Source organism: Danio rerio, chromosome 19 (assembly GCF_052040795.2).
Source record: "Danio rerio strain M-AB ecotype USA chromosome 19, GRCz13ab, whole genome shotgun sequence".
In the NCBI taxonomy this organism is placed as follows: Eukaryota; Metazoa; Chordata; class Actinopteri; order Cypriniformes; family Danionidae; genus Danio; species Danio rerio.
The window spans coordinates 13,749,419-13,773,680 of NC_141039.2; the positions used below are offsets into that span (position 1 = coordinate 13,749,419).

Consider the following 24,262-nt stretch of genomic DNA (forward strand, 5'->3'; position numbering starts at 1 on the left):
ATATTCTTTTTAATTCTCCAATAGATAAAATTAATTGGAAAAAAATGGCTCATACCTTACAAGTTTTGAGTTCCCAACAAAGTTAAAGAAATTACACTTTAAAGCGTTACACAACATCTACCCCACACAAACGAGATTGTATCTAAATTTTGTAATTCTAATTCAAATTGTGTATTTTGTAACTTGATTGATCATCTTTTTGTCAAAGGCCCACGTTAAAGTGTTTTGGTCTGATTTATCCATCTTTTTTTACATCAAAATGTAAGTTTAACATAATTTTTTTCATCTGTTACTTTTCTCATGACAAACATGACGTAGAACTTCGAGGCAATTTATTTATTTTATTGGGTAAATATTATATTCACAAATGTAAATTTTCTTCATCATTACCTAATTGGCAAGATTTTCTTTGTGACTTAAATAGTTTAATTGCTAATTTACAAAACAGTTTACAGCAAAAAAGTGTAAAAATGTTATAAGAACTTATTATTAAGTTATAAGAAAAATTATTTAATTTGATGGTTTGCCTCTGTACCCTGTTTTTTTATTATCTTATTTTATTATTATCGCTATTTATTTCTATATAGTTTTCCTTGTTTATTTTTGTACTTGATGTCAAAACGATTTGTGGTATATATATGATGGTTAATATGATTGTATTGTTAAAACACAATAAAAAAGTTGCATTTAACATTGTCATAACTATGAAAATAATGAAAATATAATTTTTATATGAAACAAACAATACTTTACATTGAATTATGGCTAGCGTAACCTTTCGTATGGGCTATAAAATTACACTGTGTATTTATGTAGTCAGTTTATCTCTGTTTTTATGATGTCGCACTTAACGTTAGGCTGTTTAGAATGACACTTCCATAAACTGAAAGTAAAAAGAGCAAAGTTAGAGGCTCTGAATTAAACTAGCTACACATAAAATGACAACAATGCTTGCACAATACATAATGCAGTGTATACATGAGTAACATGAGGATCGCTGCGCATGCCGGTCCTCTAAGCGGCGCTGTGTTCGTCCCTTCAAATAAAATACTGCAGTACAGCTCCGCGAAGAGCGCTGCTAGTGGATGCATGATGGCGCAAAACTCAAGTGAGTGAAGCAACATAGATTCAGTCTTCAGCGATCTGTCTGTCACATAATCATGCTGTCGAAAACATAAACTTTTAATATGACTTCTAATGTTTGTCTCATACTAAGTTCAAGCAGCCGGAGTCAGTCTCTTTGCTGCTGAAACACGTGTCGAGATAAACGCTTGACATGAGCTCTTGTTATCAACGCAACACTCACGCAGTGCAATTTAGTGTTCTATCAACTTAAACCTCTATATTCTGCGCATTTCTTTATATTATGTTTCCCCATGTGGTAATTTGCGCTGTTTTATAGACGAATTCAAACTGTAAAGCATAGATGCTAATTCTCTGTGTGTTCAAAGGATTGTTCGAGATGGACAGTCCGTATGCTGATGCTAAGGTCGATAAGGACAGCATAGGATCATCTTTTGATAGTTCACAGACTTCAACTTCATCATCCTCCTCATCAGTGAAGAGACGGCGGGACGGTGATGAAGAGGATGACGATCACTCCCCCAGTAAAAAGCTGGTTAGTTCATGTTTCCTTTATATGTTAGTACTGAGCTTTATAGTTGGTTTTAAAATGTTTTTTTTGTGATCTTGGTCATCATGGTTTTCATTATTTGTCAGAAATAAACTGTGAGGCACAGAAGTAGAGTTTATTTCATTGGAACGTGACTTTTAAAAGTAATGCTTAACCCTATTGATTTCTCTATAAAACGTAACTAATTGCGTTACTTAATTGCTATTTGTGGAGAGGAATGCATTATAAAACCTGCAAAACCCCTTCACTGAGAAGTATAACACTGACAAGATACTTGATCTGAGCATGACTGATGCTAATGTTTTGTTATGCAGATGAACAACAACAAAAAGTGTATTAAAAATTACATTTGAGTGATGCTGCTTTAAATGAAGAATATACAATCACTAGCCAGTCTTAAACTATACTATTCAGGGGCATTATTTGACAATGGTCTTTTATTAGCAAATAATAACGTTTGTAGCTATACACATATTTTATGTTGTGTTTCAATTGATGTTTAATTATTTATGCGATTCAGAATACTATATAAACATGGTTTCCGCTACATTCAGTCTTCCATGGCGGGACGCCACACCAAAATTCATCCTGTCAGTGTTACATTACAGCTTCTTATTCAAAACATTCAGTCATTGCTGTTGTTGTTTTTTAATAGCAAGTTATAATCGCACCAAAACGAATTAAAAGGTTAGTGAATTATAACAGCGCAAATTTTTCTGTAACCGTAGTTGTGCTTTGCGTTATTTGGTTAACTCTATAAGGTGACATACTGACTGACTGACAGGTGCGCGGGGCCAGCAAACATGACATAGCTTTTAGTTAAGATGAACACAGTTTCCATAATTCTACTTTATCATGCTGGAGTTTATAGTCGTTTCACTTTACTTCAGAACACATTAATGCCGCTCTGTAGGTCTATTGGAGACATTCATAAATATTCCTAGCAAATCTTATAAATGTTGGACACATACTTGTTACATAAATGCACTAAATCGCACTTCAGCAGTTTTTATTTGAGAGCGCACAAGAAGATCTGCGCTTTGGCAGCGTATATTTGAGGGCGTGCAAAAGGTTTTGTGCACGAGCAGAGGAAATCGGCGCGCAAGCAAAGAGATTGGCATATGCTCGTATTACATAAATGCGATCTTGACTTATTATACTGCACTCAAGACATTTCCCCATTTGTCATTGAAATAATGCCATAGGTAGTTGGTAGATTTGTGTAAAAGACCTGCTGCCACTGCTGGAATCAATCCTAGTGGAAACACTTCCACTCAAATTTACGCTGCTCAAGCGCAGATCTTCTTGCGCCCTCTCAAATAAACACTGCTGAAGTGCGATTTAGTGCATATATATATTTTGAGCATGTCTCCAATAGGGTTGTAACAATATACCGGTATGACGGTTTACCACAATTTGAACGTGCACGATTATCATACCATGAACAATTGCATATCAACGGTTTTAACCCTTAAAGACCGAGACAGCCGCCCGCGGCTAAAAATAAGTATTGCTCTTAAATGTTTAATAACTTTTGATCCGCTGATCCGATTCATACAATTCAAAGATTGGCATAAAGAAGAGAATCTCAGCTTTCCAGTGCTGTATCACATCACATTCGCGGACTTTCAGAGGCTCCGGAATCAGTGCGGTTACGTCATCAAAATTTGACAACGCTGATTTGACAAAGAAACGCTCGTCACTGTGTCTCCGGACAAACCAGACATGATACATTGATGCATTGTCCCTCCTCCATGCCCAGATTGGTTCAAACTCGCTATATCACAACCAATAAGCATAGGTTTCACTTTTGTTTGTGGACCAAAACTGAGCTTTTTGAACAACACGGAATGAGGTTAGGCATACATTTCTGCGCGGCTAAATAAAACGCAAAAAAAAAAAGTTTTGCATGAAATAATTCTCATACTAAGTACTTTTGCATGCACAGCAGCACAGAAACATGACAAAACAGTGACACAGCAAAGATGAACTGCTGCTCTTGCTGTTTTCAAAAGACGCAAATGAAGGTGCAGCTGTTTGTCTGCATTGCATACAACCACATCCAAATCCATATCCACAGACAACCATATCCATGCTGGCACATAAAACCTAAGGATGTTCCATATTGAATCTAGTTTCGTTATGTAACTATTTATAGTATAGTAAATATTTATATCTATTTTTTTACTGAGGATTTGCACCATGTTTATTTGGACTTTGACACATTATTTATTATTTTTTTATTTGTTCATTGTACAAGTGGACACATTCTCTCACCTCAGCGGTCAAGATAAGGTCCTGAAAATCTCAACATGCTTACATTTCTTTATCACAACCTAGACTGAAAAAAACAACGCTTTAAATACATGTTTACAGCCATAAACTTGGTATTGCACTTTTGGTCTCCCATTTATCCTGCTTATAAGGAAGGGCAGTTTAAGTTTATTTTTGTCTAATCTTAAAAGACCCTGCTTGTTTATTCCTTCTAATTTAATTTATTAAAATGGGAGATTTTTCAGTTTATTTTTATAAAAGACTTCTATAGTTCTATTAAAATGGTTCTTTCAAAAGTTTGTTGAAATAAAACCTTTGTTCAGTCAGAAAACGTGTTCTTATTCTTTTCAGGGTCTTTGCTATGAGAATTACTATTTAATACCGTATACCGCGAAACCGTCAAACCGTGGTATTGTTTTAGACGATTATCATACCGTAAAAAATTCATACCGTTACAAGCCTAGTCTCCAACATTTATTAGATGTGCTAGGAATATTTATGAATGTCTCCAATAGACCTACAGAGAGACATTGTTGTGTCCTGACGCAAAGTGAAATGGCTATAAACTCCAGCAAGATAAAGCTATTGCATGCAGAACATTCTCTTTAAAAGTAACTTGAAAAACCATCTGGTTAAGGAACATTGCATTTTTAATGGCCATGTCATACAAAAATTGGTCAAGGTGTAAATAAATGTAAAACAAATTCACGAGTTAAATAGCGTTGCTGAAGATTTGAATAAGAAATATTTGTGTAAATATTGCAGTTCCCGGAATACAGGGGTATTTTTTGCAAATTTTGCTGAGTCTAGGAAAGATTGGCAGTCAGCTCGGCTTTGACTTTGTCTTCTGAATAAATGACAGGTTGTAAAGCTGCTGCCTTTTTATTAAAAAGATACAGTGGAAGAAAAGGACTGAACATGGAAACTGTTAAGCCTAATTTAACCCAATGTGTGAAGTTGTATACGTATAGCAGGAGCAAATACAAGTACCAGATTTGTGTCTAATATAAATTAATATATTTAATCTATTTTTCTTTTTTCCCCCTTTTAAATACCGATCATTAGATGCGCTTTGCTCCACTCTGTGTATTATGCTGCCTGATCTGTCTGGTTTTCAACTAGGTCCACTAAATGACGTCATGGGGGCGGGTACTTTCATTTTCACTGCTATAGTTCCTCACCTCTGCTCGTGTTCAAACCAAAAGATCGGCGCGGTTTTTCACATGGCAGGCTTTTACGTCCTTCATACATGTTGAGATCGAGTTTATCGACTTGATGAGGGAATATGTCTTGACAATCCACACAGACGTGACTCAGACTAATGCAACAAGTTAAATCCTACATGACTTCACGCTTTAACAGGCAGTCAAGCAGGTCGCACACCAGAAGCGCTGCGACACGGCGCGCACATGACAGTTTAAACTATCACATACCAAACACGCACATTCGCATGATATTTAACGTAACACTAATCAGATGGCGCTCTGTGGCGCGGCTAAAATATAAACTGCTTCGTGAATCGTGGCTGGGCGGCGCTGGTGTGTGTATAGAAACCTGTTTAGAGTTCTAAAATCTATGGCGCTGCATGGTGTTGTGCGGCGCGTCGCCGAGAGGCGCTTCTGGTGTGCTTCCTGCTTCATACAGAGAGTGAACCAAAGCGCATTGGTGCCATTATAATGTATTAAATATATATTTTTTTTAAATCGCGATTTCTCGATTTGATTCAAAATTAAATCGTCTGAAAACGTAAATTCGAATTAATCGAAAAAATCGCCCGGCCCTAATTCTTAGTAGTCGGACCATTCAAACCATTTTGAAAGTGGTGTGTTTTGAAAATGAGGTAGGATCTTAATCTTTAAAATGTGAATCTAAAGATCTAAAGTGTGTGAAGACAGTTCTGTCCCTTCATTATCTATATAAATATGTTGTCCACCTAGACCAGGGGTGACCAATCTCATTCCTGGAGGTCCGGTGCCCTGCATTGTTTAGCTTCAACTTGACTCAACACACCTGCCTGGGTGTTTCAAGTATACCTAGTAAGAACTTAATTAGCTTGTTCAGGTGTGTTTGATTAGGGTGGAGCTAAAATCTGCAGGACACCGGACCTCCAGGAAGAAGTTTGGTGATCCCTGACCTAGACTGTATTTTTTACATTTCGGGTGTCTTATTTGCTTAAACTTTTAGATGGTGAATGAAAACTACAGCATATAATGTTTTTCATTTAATTTCTTTCCCATTTGTCGATGGACCATTTTCACAAGAATTTTATGACGCAAATAACGGTCATCAGCATCCTGACAGCATCATCTTGGTCAGAAAGAACCGTCTCATTTGCATTTAAAGGCACACGCACAAAACGGCTCAAATTTGCTCTGACCCAAAAATGGACATTTTCAGTCGTGTATAATGCATAAGCTGGTGGATATTTTGAGCGGAAACCTTTCAGATACTTTCTGGAGACACCAAAAACGTATTTTACATCTTGTTGAAAGAAGCAAAAGAGTACCCCTTTACCTCTGTTTTCTGTTATTTCATGGCAATACAATACAACACAAACTACAAGATTATAAATGTACATCATTATTACACTTTGTTTTGCAGGTCACAGAAGATTCATTACACAGTCAAAAGGTGGCCACACATTACAACAAAATTAAGGAGTGTGGTCTGGCAGAACGAAATAAAAGCAGGATAGTCTACATGCGCAATTTCAACAACTGGTTGAAGAGTGTGCTTATTGGTGAGAAGAAGCGCTTGCTTATGTTTAACTCCCAAAACAAGCATGTTTAATTTGTGCTCTTATTTGGTGCTCAAGAGCCATGCTGAGGTCTCTCTGTGTTGGTTTTCTCAGCTGAGATCTTGGACAAGGTCAGGCAAAAACGAAGAGAGGTGACTGTACTGGATCTGGGCTGTGGAAAAGGAGGAGACCTTCTGAAATGGAAGAAAGGGCGTATTGATAAACTGGTCTGTGCAGGTAAATACAAAAAATCCTGTTGAAATTTTTATTTGTGCCTAGATTTATAACTTTGTCTTGTTTAAAGCATTTTAAACATTTTTATTCTTCCATCGGTCGATGAGGTAGTTTCCTGGTCCTGTCCCCAACTTTTCTTTCCTGTTAATTCTTGTCATCTCTAATGTTTTGGGCCAGTAAAGCCATCAAGTTTGAAATATTTTATCCTATAATAAAGTATACTTCTGACACACAAATAAGTAAATTTATCAATTGTTGAAATTCATTAATTTTCTTTCGATTTAGGCCTGATCCCAATTCTATTTTTGTACCCCTTACCCTTCCCCTTGGCCCTTACAACTGAGGGTTAAGGGGAAGGGCTTCAAAATTTACCCCTAAGAATTGGGACAGCACTACGATCTCTTGCTTCATATGAGATCAGATGATCGCAACTGCTGTAGTTATTCCTGTTGTGTTATTTTTTGGTATTTATCTTCAGGAAATCGCTGAAGGCATATTATATGTTATCATAACTATATAATGCAGCAATAAGATTATAACTGTACTGTGTTTAGACCATGGCCATATTCATGTAAACACACAAAACCAACATTATCAATATAGCAGACTCTGTAAAAAGCTCATTCTCAGCCACTAAACTTTTCTGACAAGGTATTCGAGTGTAATCAAGTGTCAGAATGTTGAGGATCTCCTTACTTCTGGGTTCAACAATACTGCCGTTGTGATAGGTGTATTCTGGGAAATTTTCTTACCCCTTGGTTTTGAGTGTGGTGCTGAAAAATCTTCATTCGAAGGGCTATTTACCCTTACCCCTTAGCCCTGCGCCTTCAAGCTAAAGAGAATCGGGACAGCCCTACCTCTTGACGTGAATGCGCAAAACGAGGGGTAGGGCTAAGGGGTGGAATTGGGATTGGGCCTAAGTCCCTTTATTCATCAGGGGTCACCCCAGCAGAATGAACCGCCAACTTATCCTGTATATGTTTTACACAGCAGATGCCCTTCCTGCTGCAACCCAGTACTGGGAAATCAGTTGTTTAAATAAAAGAAAAAAAGTTTGGAAAGTAGTTAATATATGATATTGACACTCTCATCTTATGTTATTGGAAACGAAATTAAAAGCTATTAAAAACTATTATTAGCCCTTTCAAGACTGTTTACCATTGACTTGCCTAATTAATCTTACTTGCATAGTGGTTAACTTAATTAACCTGGTAATTGTTTTAATTACGCTTTAAGCTGAATACTAGTATCTTGCAGAATAGTTTTTGAAATATTATTTACCTTATGGCAAAGAATTTTTTTTTTACTATTTTAACTACTTTGTTAAAATATGGGTTGTGAAATTTGACACAATCATTTTTTTAATTATTATTTTTATGGTCCCACTTTATATTAAGTGGCCTTAACTAAAGTACTTACACAGGAATTAATAGTTTGTTAAAATGTACTTATTGTGTAAATACATGTATTTACTGTGCACTTATGCTTGATTAAATACATGTATGTAATTACATCTGCAATTAACTTCTGTAATTACATTTGTGAATACACTGTTGACCATCCCTTACATCTTAACCCACCTTTAAACCTACCCATACCACCAAACCTGTTCATAACCCAACCTCTATTCCAACTCAAAAGCATCACAAGTGTTCTCAAATACATCGTAAACACAGTAAGTACATTGTGTTTATTTTTTAATGTAAGTACATAGTAATTAAGGACACTTAATATAAAGTGGGACCATTTTTATTCCAGCCAAAATAAAAGAAATTAGACGTTTTTTCAGAGGAGAATATTGTAAGAAAGACAGAAAAACCATCTTTGCTTTGTTGAACATCGTTTTGGTGATATTTAAAAACAATTTTAATTAAATTTTGTCTTCACCTGTATATTGGGTCCTTAAAATGTGTAATAAAGGTTTGTTATGTAGCAATTAATCATGTTGGATTGCTGGTTTGGATCATGGCTTAAAAATAACGTAATAAAAAAATCGATTTGAAAACATAGAAAGCTGCCCACTTTTTCAGCAATGCAGTTGTCTATGAATTTTTCATCACCACTTGAGTTTATACCTCTAAAACATTTACAGGTTTTGAAATTGCCATTTCAAAGTTCCATGACTTTTCTGTGCTTTTGTGGCAGTTTATACCCGGAGTATACTTGTATAATAATAATGATAACAACATTGACTACCCTAGCTTTACACGTAATCATATTGTATACCACACCTCTCATCTGTGTTTGTGTTTATTTATCACAGATATTGCTGCTGTGTCAATTGAGCAGTGTCAGCAGCGATATAATGATGTCAGACGGAGGGGTCACCCAAACGACCGTACCTTCTCTGCTGAGTTCATCACTGCAGACTGCAGCAGGGTATGAGCCACCGCTTCATTTACACTACTAAAACCCACACACGATTTATTCCAAATTATTTGTTACACTGGACTCACACTGTGCAGTTTTTGATAGAACTTAACACTTGTACTGCTTTTTGACTCTATGAATTGTGTACCTTTTGTAATTTATTTTGAGATAACTAATTTCACTGCATTAAAAAGTAAATAAATGTCAGACTGGATGAACATTATCTGCATGTCACACTAGAAGATTTTAGTTGACCACATGCACCGTTAGCATGTCTAGTGAACTGTCATTTTTGTTTATCTCATTGCGTTTTAGGCCTTGTTCAATGATTTGCCTGATTGAAACTACATTTTAGAAAAGGGTTATAAGCCAGACAAGCACTGCATTGCACCATGCTGTGTCTTTTTAAAATTTGAACACTGTATTTTCTGTAGATGTGCACACAGTGTCTCAATGCACTTTAATTAACCTTTTACAGGATTATTTAAAGTCTATTTACTGTAACTGACAGTATTCTGATTACAGTCTATATGTTATGCTATCTGTGCTGTTAAAGAATGGTCATGGAAGATACAGTCATGCCAATCTTTCACTAGAAATTAATCAGTTTTGTTAAGAACGTTTCATATAGTAAGTTAATTTCAGACTGTTCGCTCTGCGGGAAAGTGTGTTAGATTTCCATCGGAGGAAGAATTTGATTACAATGTCTATTAATTGACGGTGGCTAAACATGTCAAACCAGTGATTTAAAAACTCCAGATTTAATCCTAAGATTATAGAAATCTTTTAGGATTTTAAAAATGTGTCTCCGATTATATATCATACCCAGATTCACACAGTGCGAACTCAGCTTTAGAGGGTTTCAGTTCATTGTCAAAATAAATAAACGTTTGTCTGTGATCATCATTCAGTACATGACAGTACAGGGTCACATACTCTCCGTCTGTCTCAGGAACTGCTGTCTGAGAAGTTGCAAGACCCTGAGCTGCAGTTTGACGTGTGCAGCTGTCAGTTTGTGTATCATTATTCCTTTGAGAGCGAGTCGCAGGCTGACACCATGCTGAGAAATGCCTGTGAGAGACTCCGGCCTGGAGGATTCTTCATCGGGACAACTCCTGATGCATATGAGCTGGTGTAAGATCACACACACACACACACACACACACACACACACTTAGGACCTACTCACACTATGCTATACGAACCGTGCCCAGGCCCATTTCCCGGATCGTTTGAGAAGTGTGAGTGCGCTGAATCAGGCTCAGGCACGGTTCACTTGGCCGGCCCTGGCCTGGTTGGAAGAGGTGTGCCTGAGCGCGGTTCACTTGGGCTTTGGCGCGGTACGCTTGGGTGTGAGTGCAAAACGCGCCAAAGCCCGAAACTGAAAGCGAGATGTGACTTTTAAGGGACCGTTTCATATGGATTTATTAATCATTCTTACTGTTCAGTGAACGCAAACTTCCGCAACCTATTAAAAACGCAAACCCCTCACTGCATGACATCTGCGCACATTCAGCAAACCTCCTAATTCCTGCAGCACGAGGGCTTTATGATTGTTTATGAGCGCCAAAAGTGGCGGATCTGTTCGGCGAAATATCTGACTGCGTGTCACTGCATCCCAAACGATATAACTGAAGAAATCCTCACTGTGCTTAGTGAGAGCACTTCTGACCACCAGCGCATCATCGATGACGTAAGCGTGCCCAGGCCCGATTGTAATGTGAGTGCGAGTCATCGGAGGAGACGGGAGGGGGACAAGCGTGCTTTGGCCCGGTTCGAGGCAACTGTACTGTCCATGGGTGTATTTTATACTGTAAAAAAAAACAATTGTTATTTGGCCTTACCCCTAGGGCTGGGCGATTTTTCAGAGCGTAATCGAATTTTCAGGTGTTTTTTTTTTTTTTTTTCAAATACTTTCCCTAGCGCATGTGGAGTCATGTGACCCCGCTCTGTTTTATACTTCTGCGGCCACTTTGCTGCCACATCTCTGGTCAAGTAGAACGATGGACCCATTCTTGAGCCATTATTTGCATTATATTGACGATGATTGGAAGCTGCACTAGAGATACCTTGAGATGACATTTTCTGTTACATTTAAAATTATTATTTACATGAAAATATTTGCAGATATTTACAGAAAATGCAAGAAATGCAGTGTTTAAAATATTATTTACAGGATATACAAGAGTTATTTTATTCAGAAGAGATGCTGCAGATTTTCTACTTTTAATATGAAAATCCATAATTTTTTTTAAAGAATTTAAGAATAAGTTTACTTGGTTTTCAATAATGTTTTTTAATTTCAGTTGTTCAATGTTGATGTTCAATAAATTATTGTAGATAGTGTCACTTTCCTTCAGTTATTTAAAAATCAAGTAATGCACCCTACATTTAAAAACCTCTCACTGGTAGTATGGAAACATATTTACTGTACAAAACTTGTCAGTGAACTATCAGGGCAAATAAATAAAGTAATCGCTCATTAATCATAATCAAGTCAAAATAGTTAATTAATCGAGATTTAGCTTTTAGGCCTAATCGCCCAGCCCTACTTACCCCCAAAACCCAATTCAAATATTCAATGTCAATGCCCATTAATTATATATGATGTTTAAGCATTTTGAATTACCGGGATACAAGACATGTTCTTGTAAACCACCTGAATAGACTACAACTAGGTAATACCCATGTCATTATAGAATTTAGTGTCCCCGTGAACAAGTACACTAAAAAAAGTACACAATCATACAAAGATTTAAAGCCATTAAGATTTTTTTTTCCAAGGCTGTATTTTTAAATAAAAAAGTAAAAATGATAATATTGTGACGTTTAATATATTGTATATATTCATTTATACTTGCTTTCTAATGTATTGTAGTTTACTGTCTTATTTGATCAGCTTAATATGCCTTGGTAAATGAAAGTGTTGGTATTTAAAGTATATTTTCTTCTATCATATGAAAAAACAAATAAACCAACAAACATATAGAATCGCACACTAGAAGTAATGCATTTTTCAAAACCAGTGGTTACAATATAGAACAGCAATGCTTGTTTTAAGCTCTGTCTTTGGCCAGGACATGGATTCGATTTAAATTGACTTCAGTTTGAAGTTCATGAAAATTAAGTTTGGAGTTTTACCACTGATGTTTAAGTCAGAGAAGCATTTATATTTATTTATAATAAAATCATCAGATTAAAGGGTTAGGTCACCCAATAAATTGTCATAATTTCCTCCACTTGTTGCAAACCTTTTAATTTTTTTTATTCCGTTGAACACAAAAGAAGATAAGTTAAATATTGGAAACCAGCAGTCACTAACTTGTATATATTTTTAATAAAAGTGAATGTATACCAGTTTTCAACATTTATCAGAATATCTTCTATTGTGTTCAGCAATTTTAAAGAAAAAAAAATGTTTGTAACAATTTGAAGGGGGAGACAATGTTATGTATTTTCATTCATTCTTGTTTGAACTATGCCTTTAGAAACACTGATATCATTGCAGTAATCTTAATTGTGTTTACAATGCTAACCAACACGGCTGATGCAACTACTGATCAATGTCAGCAGAAAATTAATTTCATTATCTGGATTTTTTTGTGTTCACAGGAAACGCTTAGAAGAGTCAGACTCCAACAGTTTTGGAAATGAAGTTTTCAGTGTGACCTTCCAGAAGAAAGGAGAATATCCTCTGTTCGGCTGTCAGTATGATTTCAGCTTGGAGGGAGTCGTCAATGTCCCAGAGTTTCTGGTGTATTTCCCCCTGTTTGTGGAGTAAGTGGCTCATCTCAAATTGTTGCTTCTTCACTTAAGGTCCAGCAGAGGGTGCAACTGCTTTACAAAAATGTACTAGTTTCCTTTTACATTCTACAAAATTGGGAGAGTTCATCCAAAAAAGAACATTATGTAACCATTTACTCACACTCAAGTGATTCTAAACTTTTTTGAATTTTGTTCTTCTGCTTAACACAAAACAATATGTTCTGAGAAAGTTGGAAAAAGCAACAATTGACATCTATAGTTGGAACAAAATATATAAATAGAAGTCAATAGCTGTTGTCTCCCAACATTATTCATTATATTTACATTTGTGTTCAACAGAATAAAAGAAAATCAACATGTTTTGAACAAGTGAAGTAAATGATGGCAGAATATTCACTTTTGGCACTATACCTTCTAAAAAACAAAAGCAGATTGTTTTAGGTTTCTCAGGTATGGGTTGCGGCTGTAAGGGCATCCGCTGCATAAAAACTTGGTGGATAAGTTGGCGGTTCATTCCGCTGTGGCGACACTGGATTAATAAAGGGACTAAGCCGACAAGAAAATGAATGAATGAATGAATGAATGATTGTTTTAGGTTGAATTAAAAGTTTAACAATTTCAGAGTTTGGCTAAATTGCATACTATAACATAATATTTACCAAATGTTGATCTTACCAATCGAAAAATGCCTATAGGGTTGTCTTTAATCACTGAATATTTCTATTTGCTAAGAATTGTTATATATTTGAATAATTTCATTCTTTTCTTTTCCAGAATGGCAAAGAAGTACAACATGCGTCTGGTTTACAAGAAAACCTTCAAAGAGTTCTTTGAGGAGAAAGTTAAAGATGGCAAGAATAAGGATCTAATGCAGTGGATGCAGGCTCTGGAGGTTTGTGGGCCTATTCTTACTGTGTATTAGACACTTTTATCATCAGTCAGTCTTTTGATTATTTACTCTGTTCTTTCATTGCCTCACAATTCATTCATATTTGGGGATTTTATGATTCCCTTGCCTATTGATTGCACTGTTTGATATGATTTGTCCTCATCACAGTGCGCATCATGTGATCTGTTGCTTAACACTGACGAAATATTGTAATAATGGATATCTATTTATAGCTAAGTAACTTCACTATTTCTTGTTTGGGCTTTTAACTTCAGTAATCACTCAAAGTAGACGTTTATTAGTTTGTGTTGCCTATAAATAAAAACATTGCAATTTAATGTAAAAGTAAACCTTGCTGGTAAAATGAGTTAGAATGTGCAGAGGCTAGTTATGAGCTACGGGGAAAACATGTCAAATGTGTTGTTGGCAAGGGGGAAATATTCAACTACCGCTTTCACAAAGATGAGTTTGTTAAGCCCTCATCTAGCGTTCCCAGTGGTCCAAATACCAATTAAATATCTAAAGTTTTCTTTATCGGAGTATTTTCTGAGAGGTTAAAAGTTTTTTTGGGGAAATTTTAAAGAAAAACCAAACAACCATGACACATTTTGTGTAGCAGATGTTTAAATAAGTACCAGGATAAGTGTTTATCGTTAAGGAATGCAATATATTAATATTTTACAGAGCTTTCTTGATACTTCTTATCATCTTATGCCAGGAGGTGGCGATGACTGGCTGTTTAAAAAACATATTTGTCAATGAACGTTTATTTAATCTTCTTAAATCTTTGCTTGATGATTTTGTTTTGGAACCTTTAAAAAAATAAAAAATACTTTAAATTTTCTGAGGGTTGGCTTCACTTTGATTTGATTTCAAGCATGCATACTGTAGCTCATTAATTTTGTTTTGCCCATTTCATACAGTGCAAACATTAAGTAAAAACTTCCCAGGAAAAATCTTTACTGCACAGCAGTTGCATTTTTTTATCAAGCCTAAAGTTAAATTGATTTAAACTTTTAAAAGTTCCGGTTTCCCCTACAGTCTAAAGAGATGTGGTATACAGTGCTCAGCAGAATTGAGTATACCCCATTTCGAAAAGGAACATTTTTATCCATTTCTCAGTGAATATAGACAACGTATTTTAATGCATTTAAACAAAACAGATTTATTAAACGGATGTATTTATTCAATAATATTTTAGTCTCCGAACCTTTTTAGAAATTTAAAGATAATACAGTTAAATTCAAGCTAAATATTGCAAAAGGAAAAGAATATATAACCTACAAAATTTTAACAAAATTTGGGTGTACTAGTTTTTGGACCATTATTGCAAGTTATTTTGTTAGATAAGCTCCAGATTTGATTTTAGTACTGACTAATGTAATGTATATGCACAAATATAATATTGTATAGCTTCCTATTAAATATATTAATTTACAAAAGAGATTTAGGAAGGATGTACTTATATATGCCGAGCACTGTAGGTGAATTGAATAAACTAAATTGACCCTCGTGTATGAGTGTGAAAGAGTGTGTATGGGTGTTTCCCAGTACTGGGTTGCGACTGGAAAGTCATCTGCTGTGTAAAATATATGCTGTAATAGTTGGTGGTTCATTCCGCTGTGGCGACCCCTGATAAATCAGGGACTAACTCAAAGTAGAATGAATGTTTATTATGTCTTAAATTATCATTAAATCAATGTATTAATTAAAAAGACAGAAAATAGTGTTTGAATTTTAACTTTCAGCAAGATGGATTGATGTGCTGTACCACTTTATGGCTGTCCATTTAATAGTTTTGGCCCTTCTTGATGAATGATTGATGACATTGTCAAAGTTGTAATCTGCCTTGACTCTCTTGGTCTGGTTATGTAATGTTGAATATTGCTATTTTTAGTTTAAGTATATTAAAGGTGCAGTAGGTTATTGTCTTCAGAAACATTTTTGTTGTGCTGGTTGAAATTCTCTTCACAGTCTAATAGTAAGGGTTACAGTAAATTATCTAAATGTGTTTATATGTATTTTTATATTCTGGATAAGGAGTAAAACTAAAAAATGTTCATCCAATTAAATATTGTCAGACCGACATCTCCCACAATTCCGAGAAATAACTGTCTGTCAAAAAATGTAGATTTGGGCTTCTGTGCATCTTTGTTCAAGCATATCCGCCATTAGCGAGCCAGTCACAGTCACGGTAAAATCAGATCAAAACTTTTTAAACTCCTGAATCAATATTGGAGTAACTTCCGCAAGCTGGAGGAAGGACGGTGGCACCATGGCTGAAGTATTTCTGTTAGACAGGTGATGTTCTGTTTTAAAACTCTTTTAGTCACGCAGAGGGTTGTTATGAATGGGTTATATGCTTAGTCGTGATGTTCAGCCACTGAAATCTCCCTGTGAGATTGATGTGACTATTTTTACAGCGTCGATAATGTAGATTTTTATTTAGTTTGACAACAAAGCATCAGTAAATAGCACTATTCCGCCTAGCCTGTTTCACTGAGCTGAAGTTGCTTTTATATTCACATTGGCTCATTTTTGAACAACGACAGCCTTCCTATACTGTTTACCATGCTACTCTGAATATTCGCTCTAAAATAGCATGCAAGTATAGCTTAGCAATAAGCGCTATTCCTGCACGCCGCCGGCCAAACACTAACTACTCTTCTAACTAGTTAATGACATGAACTAGTCTGCTGTCGTCTCTCGCGTTCGTGATTTATGGAGGCGTGGCTTTGAAACACAGTCCCTCCCCGTCGTCCAAAGATAATATGCTAAGCTGTTAGCATTTTGGCAGATCACCTACTGTACCTTTAAGAGTGTTCAAATAATGTATTTAGTGCAATTTTATTAAGTTTGTACATTTGTTCTTATAAATGGTTTTGATTATTTGTGATCTAGTAATCAAAAGTAATTTAAAGTGGCACCACTTTAAAAATTACCAATTGCAATAGAGCTTTGTTAAATTCTGAAATTTTTAAATTTAATGTCTATTCTACATAGATTTAAGTTCTCCGTCGCTTTGATAACAGCTAGTCTAAGATGGTTTCCTGTCTGTCCTTGTAATAAATGTCTTAATTTTAGCTTGATTAGGTCTTAAAATAAGGAAAAATGAGTGGTGTATTGAGCCTGCTGAGGGGGATGTGATCAAAGCCTGGAGTGGAGCAAAAGCATGTTTCTCTCTCTAAGGGCTGTTTGATCTGGCTAGTTGATTTGGCTGTGATTTTGCTAGAGTTCTAGAATATATGCAAATGATATGGACAATTAGATTATCAGACAATTTTGCAGGAGCTAATCTTTCTGTGGTGAGTGACAAAGCAGTGTTCAGTACCATTATCATAGTAATTGTTTATACAATCAGAAGTTTTGTTAGGTGCAGAACACGTGCTCTTAAATCAGTTGTCTGCCATATGTTTGGTGTGTTTACATGCAGCTTTTTAGTCCAGGCGGGACCAGACGTAGACCAGTGCGAGGCAACAACACAGTTGGGTTTCATTGGTGCTAGTTGTTTGGCTGCGTCCGAAACCGCCTACTACATAGTAGGTACTGCCTTTGAATTTAAACGTACTACTCGGCCGTTAGAAAAGTACGTTCTATACAGTATGAATGTGAAAAGTATAAATGGAATTCGGACGTACTACATCCGCCATTTTGTCATGGTCACGTGACCTACCTGCGTCAGTTGCGTCGCTTTACTTCCATTCATGAATTCGCTAACGGGGCATCATGGGATAGCGCAGCATGCATGGGATGCGCACTTCGGAATCTCGCCGGAAGTAGTAAGTCATCCGGGTACTTCTCGCATACTGATTTTCGAATTCTATGAATTCGGACATACTACTCGGCTCGCATACTGATTTTGGCGTACTATATAGTATGGAAGTATGCGGTTTCGGACGCAGCCTTTGCCTTTGGCTAGGTGTGTACCGGCCATAAAGGTTCTATTTGGGTTTTACATTGACTGAATAAAAAACTACTGTCCACTCCATTTTAAAAGATATGTTTTTTTCATGAACACCTGAACACATCTATAATACTATAAAATTGGTAGTTAGGAAGTATGCAATGAGTAAGAATTATGCTACATTCAATAAATAGAATTACACAAACATGTCCAAATGTATAATTAAAGTGTGTGTATCTTCCCTTTAATTTTCTTACTATAGCATGTTAAAGGTGTTGCATGTTTTTGAATAGTACTAAGGCTTAAAAAAACTAATATATTTGTGGATAAATTGTTTTAAATACCTGCTTAATTATCATACTTGTTTGACAATAGCTTTTATAAATGTTATAAATAACTTTTGTACAAGTACAGAAACTGGCAATATTAAAGTGGTTTAAAACATATTTCCTTTTAATTCTGTTGGTTTCAGTTATTTAAATAGTGTTGATTAGAGGAATGTGACCTGAAAAAAAAACTGTTTTTTTTTTACCTCAATCCATGATTCTATTATTCGATTTCTAGCAGGTTGAAAACCACTGCATTATACTGTTTGTGTGTATGTATATATATATATATATATATATATATATATATGTATATATATATATATATATATATATATATAATTTCAGCCAGGTCCTCAATCAAGTACAGCACATAACTGCACGTTTAACACAAATGAGCACATTTAACTCACTCAAAGCCTCTTTTCCCCGTGAGAAATCCGTCACACAATCAGTTCTAATCCCATTAACATGCCAGTGGAAAGTGAACTGGCATAGAGATTTGTGTATTTTTTTTCTCACTCTAGATGAATCTGGTTTAATTTCATTCTAGGCCTTTACCTTTCTCCTCCATTTCTGCACACTCATTCACACACACAGATCTTCTAACTCTAATACATCAGGCACGGAGTTGTTTGCCTTGCCATTGATGAATCAGCTATCATCTAGAACTAACTTGATTGAGCTGTTTAGCCCCCACCCCCCTCCCCCCTTCCCCCATATTGCTATTTATCAGGCTATCAGTGTTTTCTACAGTTATTCCACAGATTTTGTTATCTCTAATCAAAAATGTGAAATAACCGCTCTGGAATGGTATTCCTTCTCTTGTGTCAGTTTGAGAGATTGGCTTTTAACTACTGCCCTCCAACCATTAGCTTGCTGCAAGCAAGAGAAGTGCTAAAATTAAACATTACTTTCTGTTTCAGTTGGAAATGCCCCTGTACTATAGAAATTTCTACTGTGCACATACTTTAACAAAGAATAAAGTATCTCAGAAATCACCTTTATTGGGCTAAAAAGTTAAACTACTGAATAATTTTGATTATCTACTAATTAGAACACAGGTTTGGGCAAATTAGATTGTTGGATGCAAAAGAACTGGGCAGAAATCAAGACAAGGCCCAAATTTTTATTTGGAATGTGACTGTGTCTGAGTATTCCTGTCTGTCCCTGGGTTGCTACCTGTTAGCAGCCAGCTTAAGGCTGATTTATACTTCATTGCGTCGAGTAATCGGCATGACCCATGGTGCAAGCCATTTGCGTAGCCATGCATTTATACTTCTGCATGAGGTTAGTGTTGCTCTGCAATAACACTTTCGAAACCCTAGCTGGCAGTAGGTTTTCTGTTCCTCTGTGTTAAGTTTCTTCACGGGTGTATTTTTTTCCCCCGAACGCTACAAGTACCTAAAACATGCTCATTTAGTGGCGGGAACTAGCGGACGTGCAGCAACTTTAATCATTGGGTAAACAAAATTTTCCATATGGAATGCCTTCTTGAGACTCGACACTTGTAAACAATTGCTCTATTGGGCTCAAAGCTCTCAGCAACGTCCACGCTTATCACTGCTACCAAGCCGACCAATCACAGAGCTTGCGCTATGTGTCATTGCAACGTGTAGTTAATTTTTTTTAGAAGTGCACATCAGAATCACTGTCAGCCACGGTGAGGGCTATGCGATCACGTGAAGGCTGTGCCTGACCATACACGTGCATTTGATGCAAAAGTATAAATCAGCCTTTACTTTCACTTTCCTGTTCATTTTAAAGGTGCTAATAGGGTTGAAGTCAGGACTCTGTGTAGACCAGTCAAAGTCTTCCTCGCCAAACTCATCCAACCATATCTTTGCACCCTCCACACTTCACCCCTTTTATCTTTATTTTGCTCTGTCTAACTACTGCCTTAACATAAAAAGGAAAAAAACAGCAATAATAAAAGAAAGGCAAAATTAAATCTTTGAAACTAAAAGTATTGCCATGGTGAAGCATTCTCTAACCCCTAAAAAGCATTTCTGCTTATTCAGGTAATGTTCTCCCCTGCCAAACCCAAGCACTCACAACAGACTCGAAAAAATGAATATTTGTCACTCAGAATAACATGTTTCTATTGCTCAAGAGTCTAGAGGCAAAGTTGAGCTACCTTTTTGCAGTGTGTTCCACATGTTTGCTCTAGTGTAGGGGTGTCCAAAGTTGGCCCTGAAGAGCCAGTGTTCTGCTGACTTTAGCTCCAACTTGCTTCAACACACCTGCCTGGAAGTTTCTAGTATACCTAGCAAGAGCTTGATTAGCTTGTTGAGGTGTGTTTGATTAGGGCAGGAGCTAAACTCTCCAGGACACCTCCCCCCCAGGACCGAGTGTGGACACCCCTGCTCTAGTAGGATTCACACCTGTGCCAGTTTGCATTGAGACTGAGAGGTTGCTCTGACTGCAAGTTCAATAAATGTCAGTGCACAAGAATAACAATGAAAAGTCAAGATGGCACAGACAAAAGTCTGTTATAATTTTGCGTCATACCTGAACCTTCTAATATGCAAATATTTTCTTAACATGAGCTGCCTGGAAAGAAGAAACTGTATTAGTATGATTGGTATGCAAAATGGCAAGCAAGGAATGCTTTATTTTTCTGCAGTGTTTTGACTTCCCTTTTTGAATAGGGAATTTAGGCTTTTGATATAATGTTGCGTTCAGAATGCACATGCACATTTTTTTTCAGTGTTTTCAAGCACAGTTATTTTGGCTAAGCTGACATGAGGAGACAACACCATTTTTATTTATTATTCATTATTTATCTGTTTTGCCGCAGCTATTTTTTGACGATGGTTTGGTATTTTTCACAGTCTTTACTCCAGTTTATCTGACAATTGGCATGGTTTATGGTGATGTTTAGATGCCACTGCTCAGCCATTGAAATCCATTCCATAGAGCTCCTTCCATGCAGTTTTTGTACTGTTATTAATGCCAATGGAAATTTGGAATGCTTCATTTGGAACATGTCTTGCAGCTGCCCCCATCTCACTCTCTGCTTGACGCAAGTAAAATTATAGCTTGTTCACAGGGATGTAGAAGTCATACATTTTCATCAAGTAACCCTTGACCAATCTGCGTTAATAGTAGCAGCTTTTCAGTCTGCATCTTTCCTCAATCTCTTCTGAAGTGTTCCCTCAAAGAGCACGTTTTTCTCAATAAAGCCTCAGACAAGCACACCAATCCAGATTTCACGCTTTGGGAAATTGAGGAAGAACTCTCATCCCCCAAGAAAAGCATAAAATGAGCAGACATGGTAACAAAGAGGCAGAAAGACAATTAAATGAACAAGCCACAAATAAAAAGCAGAAAATGTAATTGCAGTAGTCAAGTTGATCAAATCCTTTCGCTTTAAGTTGTCCTGGAACCAAAACAATACCTGTTTTTTATTTTTGGACCACATCAATAAACCTTTTTGACCCCTTTAAATGTTGAATGCTGTAAGTCTCAGTATTATATCTGTAGACGTTGCGCATGTGTTTGGGTAGATAAGCTATCAATAAAATTGTAGTAAATACTAACGAATAACAAACCCTAGAAATACCATCATACTCTTTCTTTAAACGTGTAGTATTTTGTAAGCTTTATTAAATGTGCCATGAGTTTTTGACTCTTCTAAAGCATACAAATACCATTATGTTTGCAGATATTTAAGAAACATGCTAAGTGAACATACTTGTTTATTTTAAAAACAATGCTAAAGTCAGATATTTTTCTTTGAAAATGCGTATTATGTGCCAGAACGGCTGTCTTTGTTTTGGTTCTTTCAACCTGCCCAATGCCAGTTTAGCCAAATATATTTCAGCACCCCGGGTTGCCTTGTTAAAAAACTGCATATGTCATTCAATAGCTGCATTTCCACTGTCGGGCCAATGTGAGCCGGGGCTTTTATCGGGCCGGGACAATCGCCCAGGAGGTTAAGTAGTGAGGCCGAAATCATGTCGCGTTTTCACTGTCGGGCTAGTAGCTGGCAGCACGTCATGCAAACCCCGCCCCCATACGTCCCTTGAATTAAACGTCACACAACTTGCCCACTTCAGCAGGAATCAGGCAATTAAAGCATACCATCGCATCATCATGAAATGATTAAAATAATGACAACTAAAACAAACAAATGACAAGTTACTGTACAGCAGTGGTTCTCAAACTGTGGTACGTGTACCACTAATGCTACGTGGGCTTCCTTCAAGTGGTACACGGAAGAATCAAAAATGTCATGTGCATGCTACATATATTTTAAAATTCATCAAAAATGTTTTATATATGAATATGATGACATATAGCCTATATTTATGAGGTCCAGGCAACATTTCCATGTGTTGATGAATTGGCTACATACGTTAATACTTTACATTTAAATACAAGAGTTGTTGTTTTTTTATTTTTTAAGAGCAGTTACCTACTATTTTTAACTTTTAAAAGCACATTTTAATTTAAATGTTGACATTTTTAGTTTTTGTTTGTTTACTTATAAGCACAGTACAGTGTTAATGTTCAGACTATTTATAATGTTTAAAGTGGCTCACAATAATAAATATTCTTAATAATAGGAATTAATCTGCCACGTTTCTGAACTGTGGAGTGCTGTAGCTGCTTTACTGGGCCTACTACGCTACTATATTTTAATATGGCTTATTATAGTGGTACCTGGAGAGACGATTCTTTTCTGAGGTGGTACTTGATGAAAAAAAGTTTTAGAACCACTGCTGTACAGCATTACATTATATTTCTATACACACAGGCCTGTGTATTTCCATTCATTATATTTGTTTACTCACCGACCGACTTTTGGCATTGTACATCGAGTGGTCTCACCACTAACAGAGGAATGACCCAGTGCAGTGAGCGCACCCATCCATAATATAAAACCACAGATATTCTCATTTAATAACTCTGTATGAAATGTATTTTATAATATCCTCGTGTTGATAGACGTCATCAAACATTTAGCTCAAATGCTCCGGAGAGACCTAAAACATATAAATTTTTCTTTTAAAAAGCTCTTCATTTAAATTTCACATTTAAATTTTACCACATCATAAAACATAAACATTTGTCTGAGGACATAGAACACTTTTTGTATTTGCAGTTTTACTCAATACGTTTGTAAAATGGTGCTGCACAGGACTGGATGACAGAAAAGAAGGTAGGCTAGCTATAGGTTCTGCTGTCACTCACCCAAAAATGCTGTTTGCGCATGATTTGATTAATATCATCGTATCCAAATAATTTATAAATAATATTGTAATATTTTAAACCTCCTCCGGTGTTTATTGTTTTTAGAAAATATCTAAAATATTTTTTTCAGATAGGCCTTTGTAAAATGAAAGTTATATATGGTTTAAAGTGGTTTGATTTATGTATTGTATATACCTACATTATTATAGCTTTTTTTTGTTTTATATTGGTTTATTTATTTAATGTGATTTTATTATCGTCGATATTTGTAATTCTTTAAATTGTTTCAATATAGCTTTTTTATTTTATTATATAGATATTTATTTTCTTTATTATTTTATCGAGATATGACACTATTGTTTTGAGCCTAGAAAAGTGGACACGTAATTTGTAAAGTTTTAAACCTTTTTGTTGTATTCATAATTTGTAATATCTCCAAGATAAATTTTAAAAAAAGAAAGAAGCCACTCGTGGCATCAACAGAACTGTGAAGCGAGCGCTCATTTGCCCGATCTCTCACACACATACAGGGATCTAAAGCACACGTATCGCACATTTGCTTCTGCTTTCAGTAGTATGGCAATAAATGTCATGTAAAATGACATTCGAACTCGCACTGTTACAGTAGCATTTAACACTGAATAAAGCACATGAGGTTCAACTGCAAGAAATAGAAGCCACGTCCAATAAATCAATTTGAGATTGGTTAGAACAAAAACTCAATTTAATATGGAGAATATTCCTTTTATCATGTGCCTTTTATTAGAACACGTCTTGAATCTGCCTTTATGTTCGATTGTCAGACTAGCTTCGTCAATCTGGCAACCTGCGCTTGCTTTTGTTTTAATGCAGGGATGTAATACCTAGTTCAACCACTGGGTGTTAACTTGTATAATGCACCTTAAAAAAAGAAAAACAAAACCTACATTAC

The 24,262-nt window shown here is 36.0% G+C and overlaps 1 protein-coding gene across 2 annotated transcripts in view; it reads left to right on the forward strand.

Annotated features, from left to right (window-relative positions):
- The first annotated feature begins 1,045 nt into the window (after positions 1-1,045).
- The window catches only part of rnmt (RNA (guanine-7-) methyltransferase), a 31,922-nt gene continuing 8,705 nt past the window's right edge, over positions 1,046-24,262 (forward strand). Inside the window, exons 1-8 of one of the 2 annotated variants that reach the window (NM_001045000.1) lie at positions 1,046-1,108; positions 1,452-1,618; positions 6,509-6,647; positions 6,759-6,881; positions 9,142-9,257; positions 10,201-10,382; positions 12,861-13,025; positions 13,788-13,905. In NM_001045000.1, coding sequence (NP_001038465.1) covers positions 1,090-1,108; positions 1,452-1,618; positions 6,509-6,647; positions 6,759-6,881; positions 9,142-9,257; positions 10,201-10,382; positions 12,861-13,025; positions 13,788-13,905 — 1,029 coding nt within the window. In that variant the 5' untranslated portion in view covers positions 1,046-1,089. The remainder of the gene's footprint in view (positions 1,109-1,451; positions 1,619-6,508; positions 6,648-6,758; positions 6,882-9,141; positions 9,258-10,200; positions 10,383-12,860; positions 13,026-13,787; positions 13,906-24,262) is intronic. The other variant, XR_015516033.1, reaches the window with a different exon arrangement.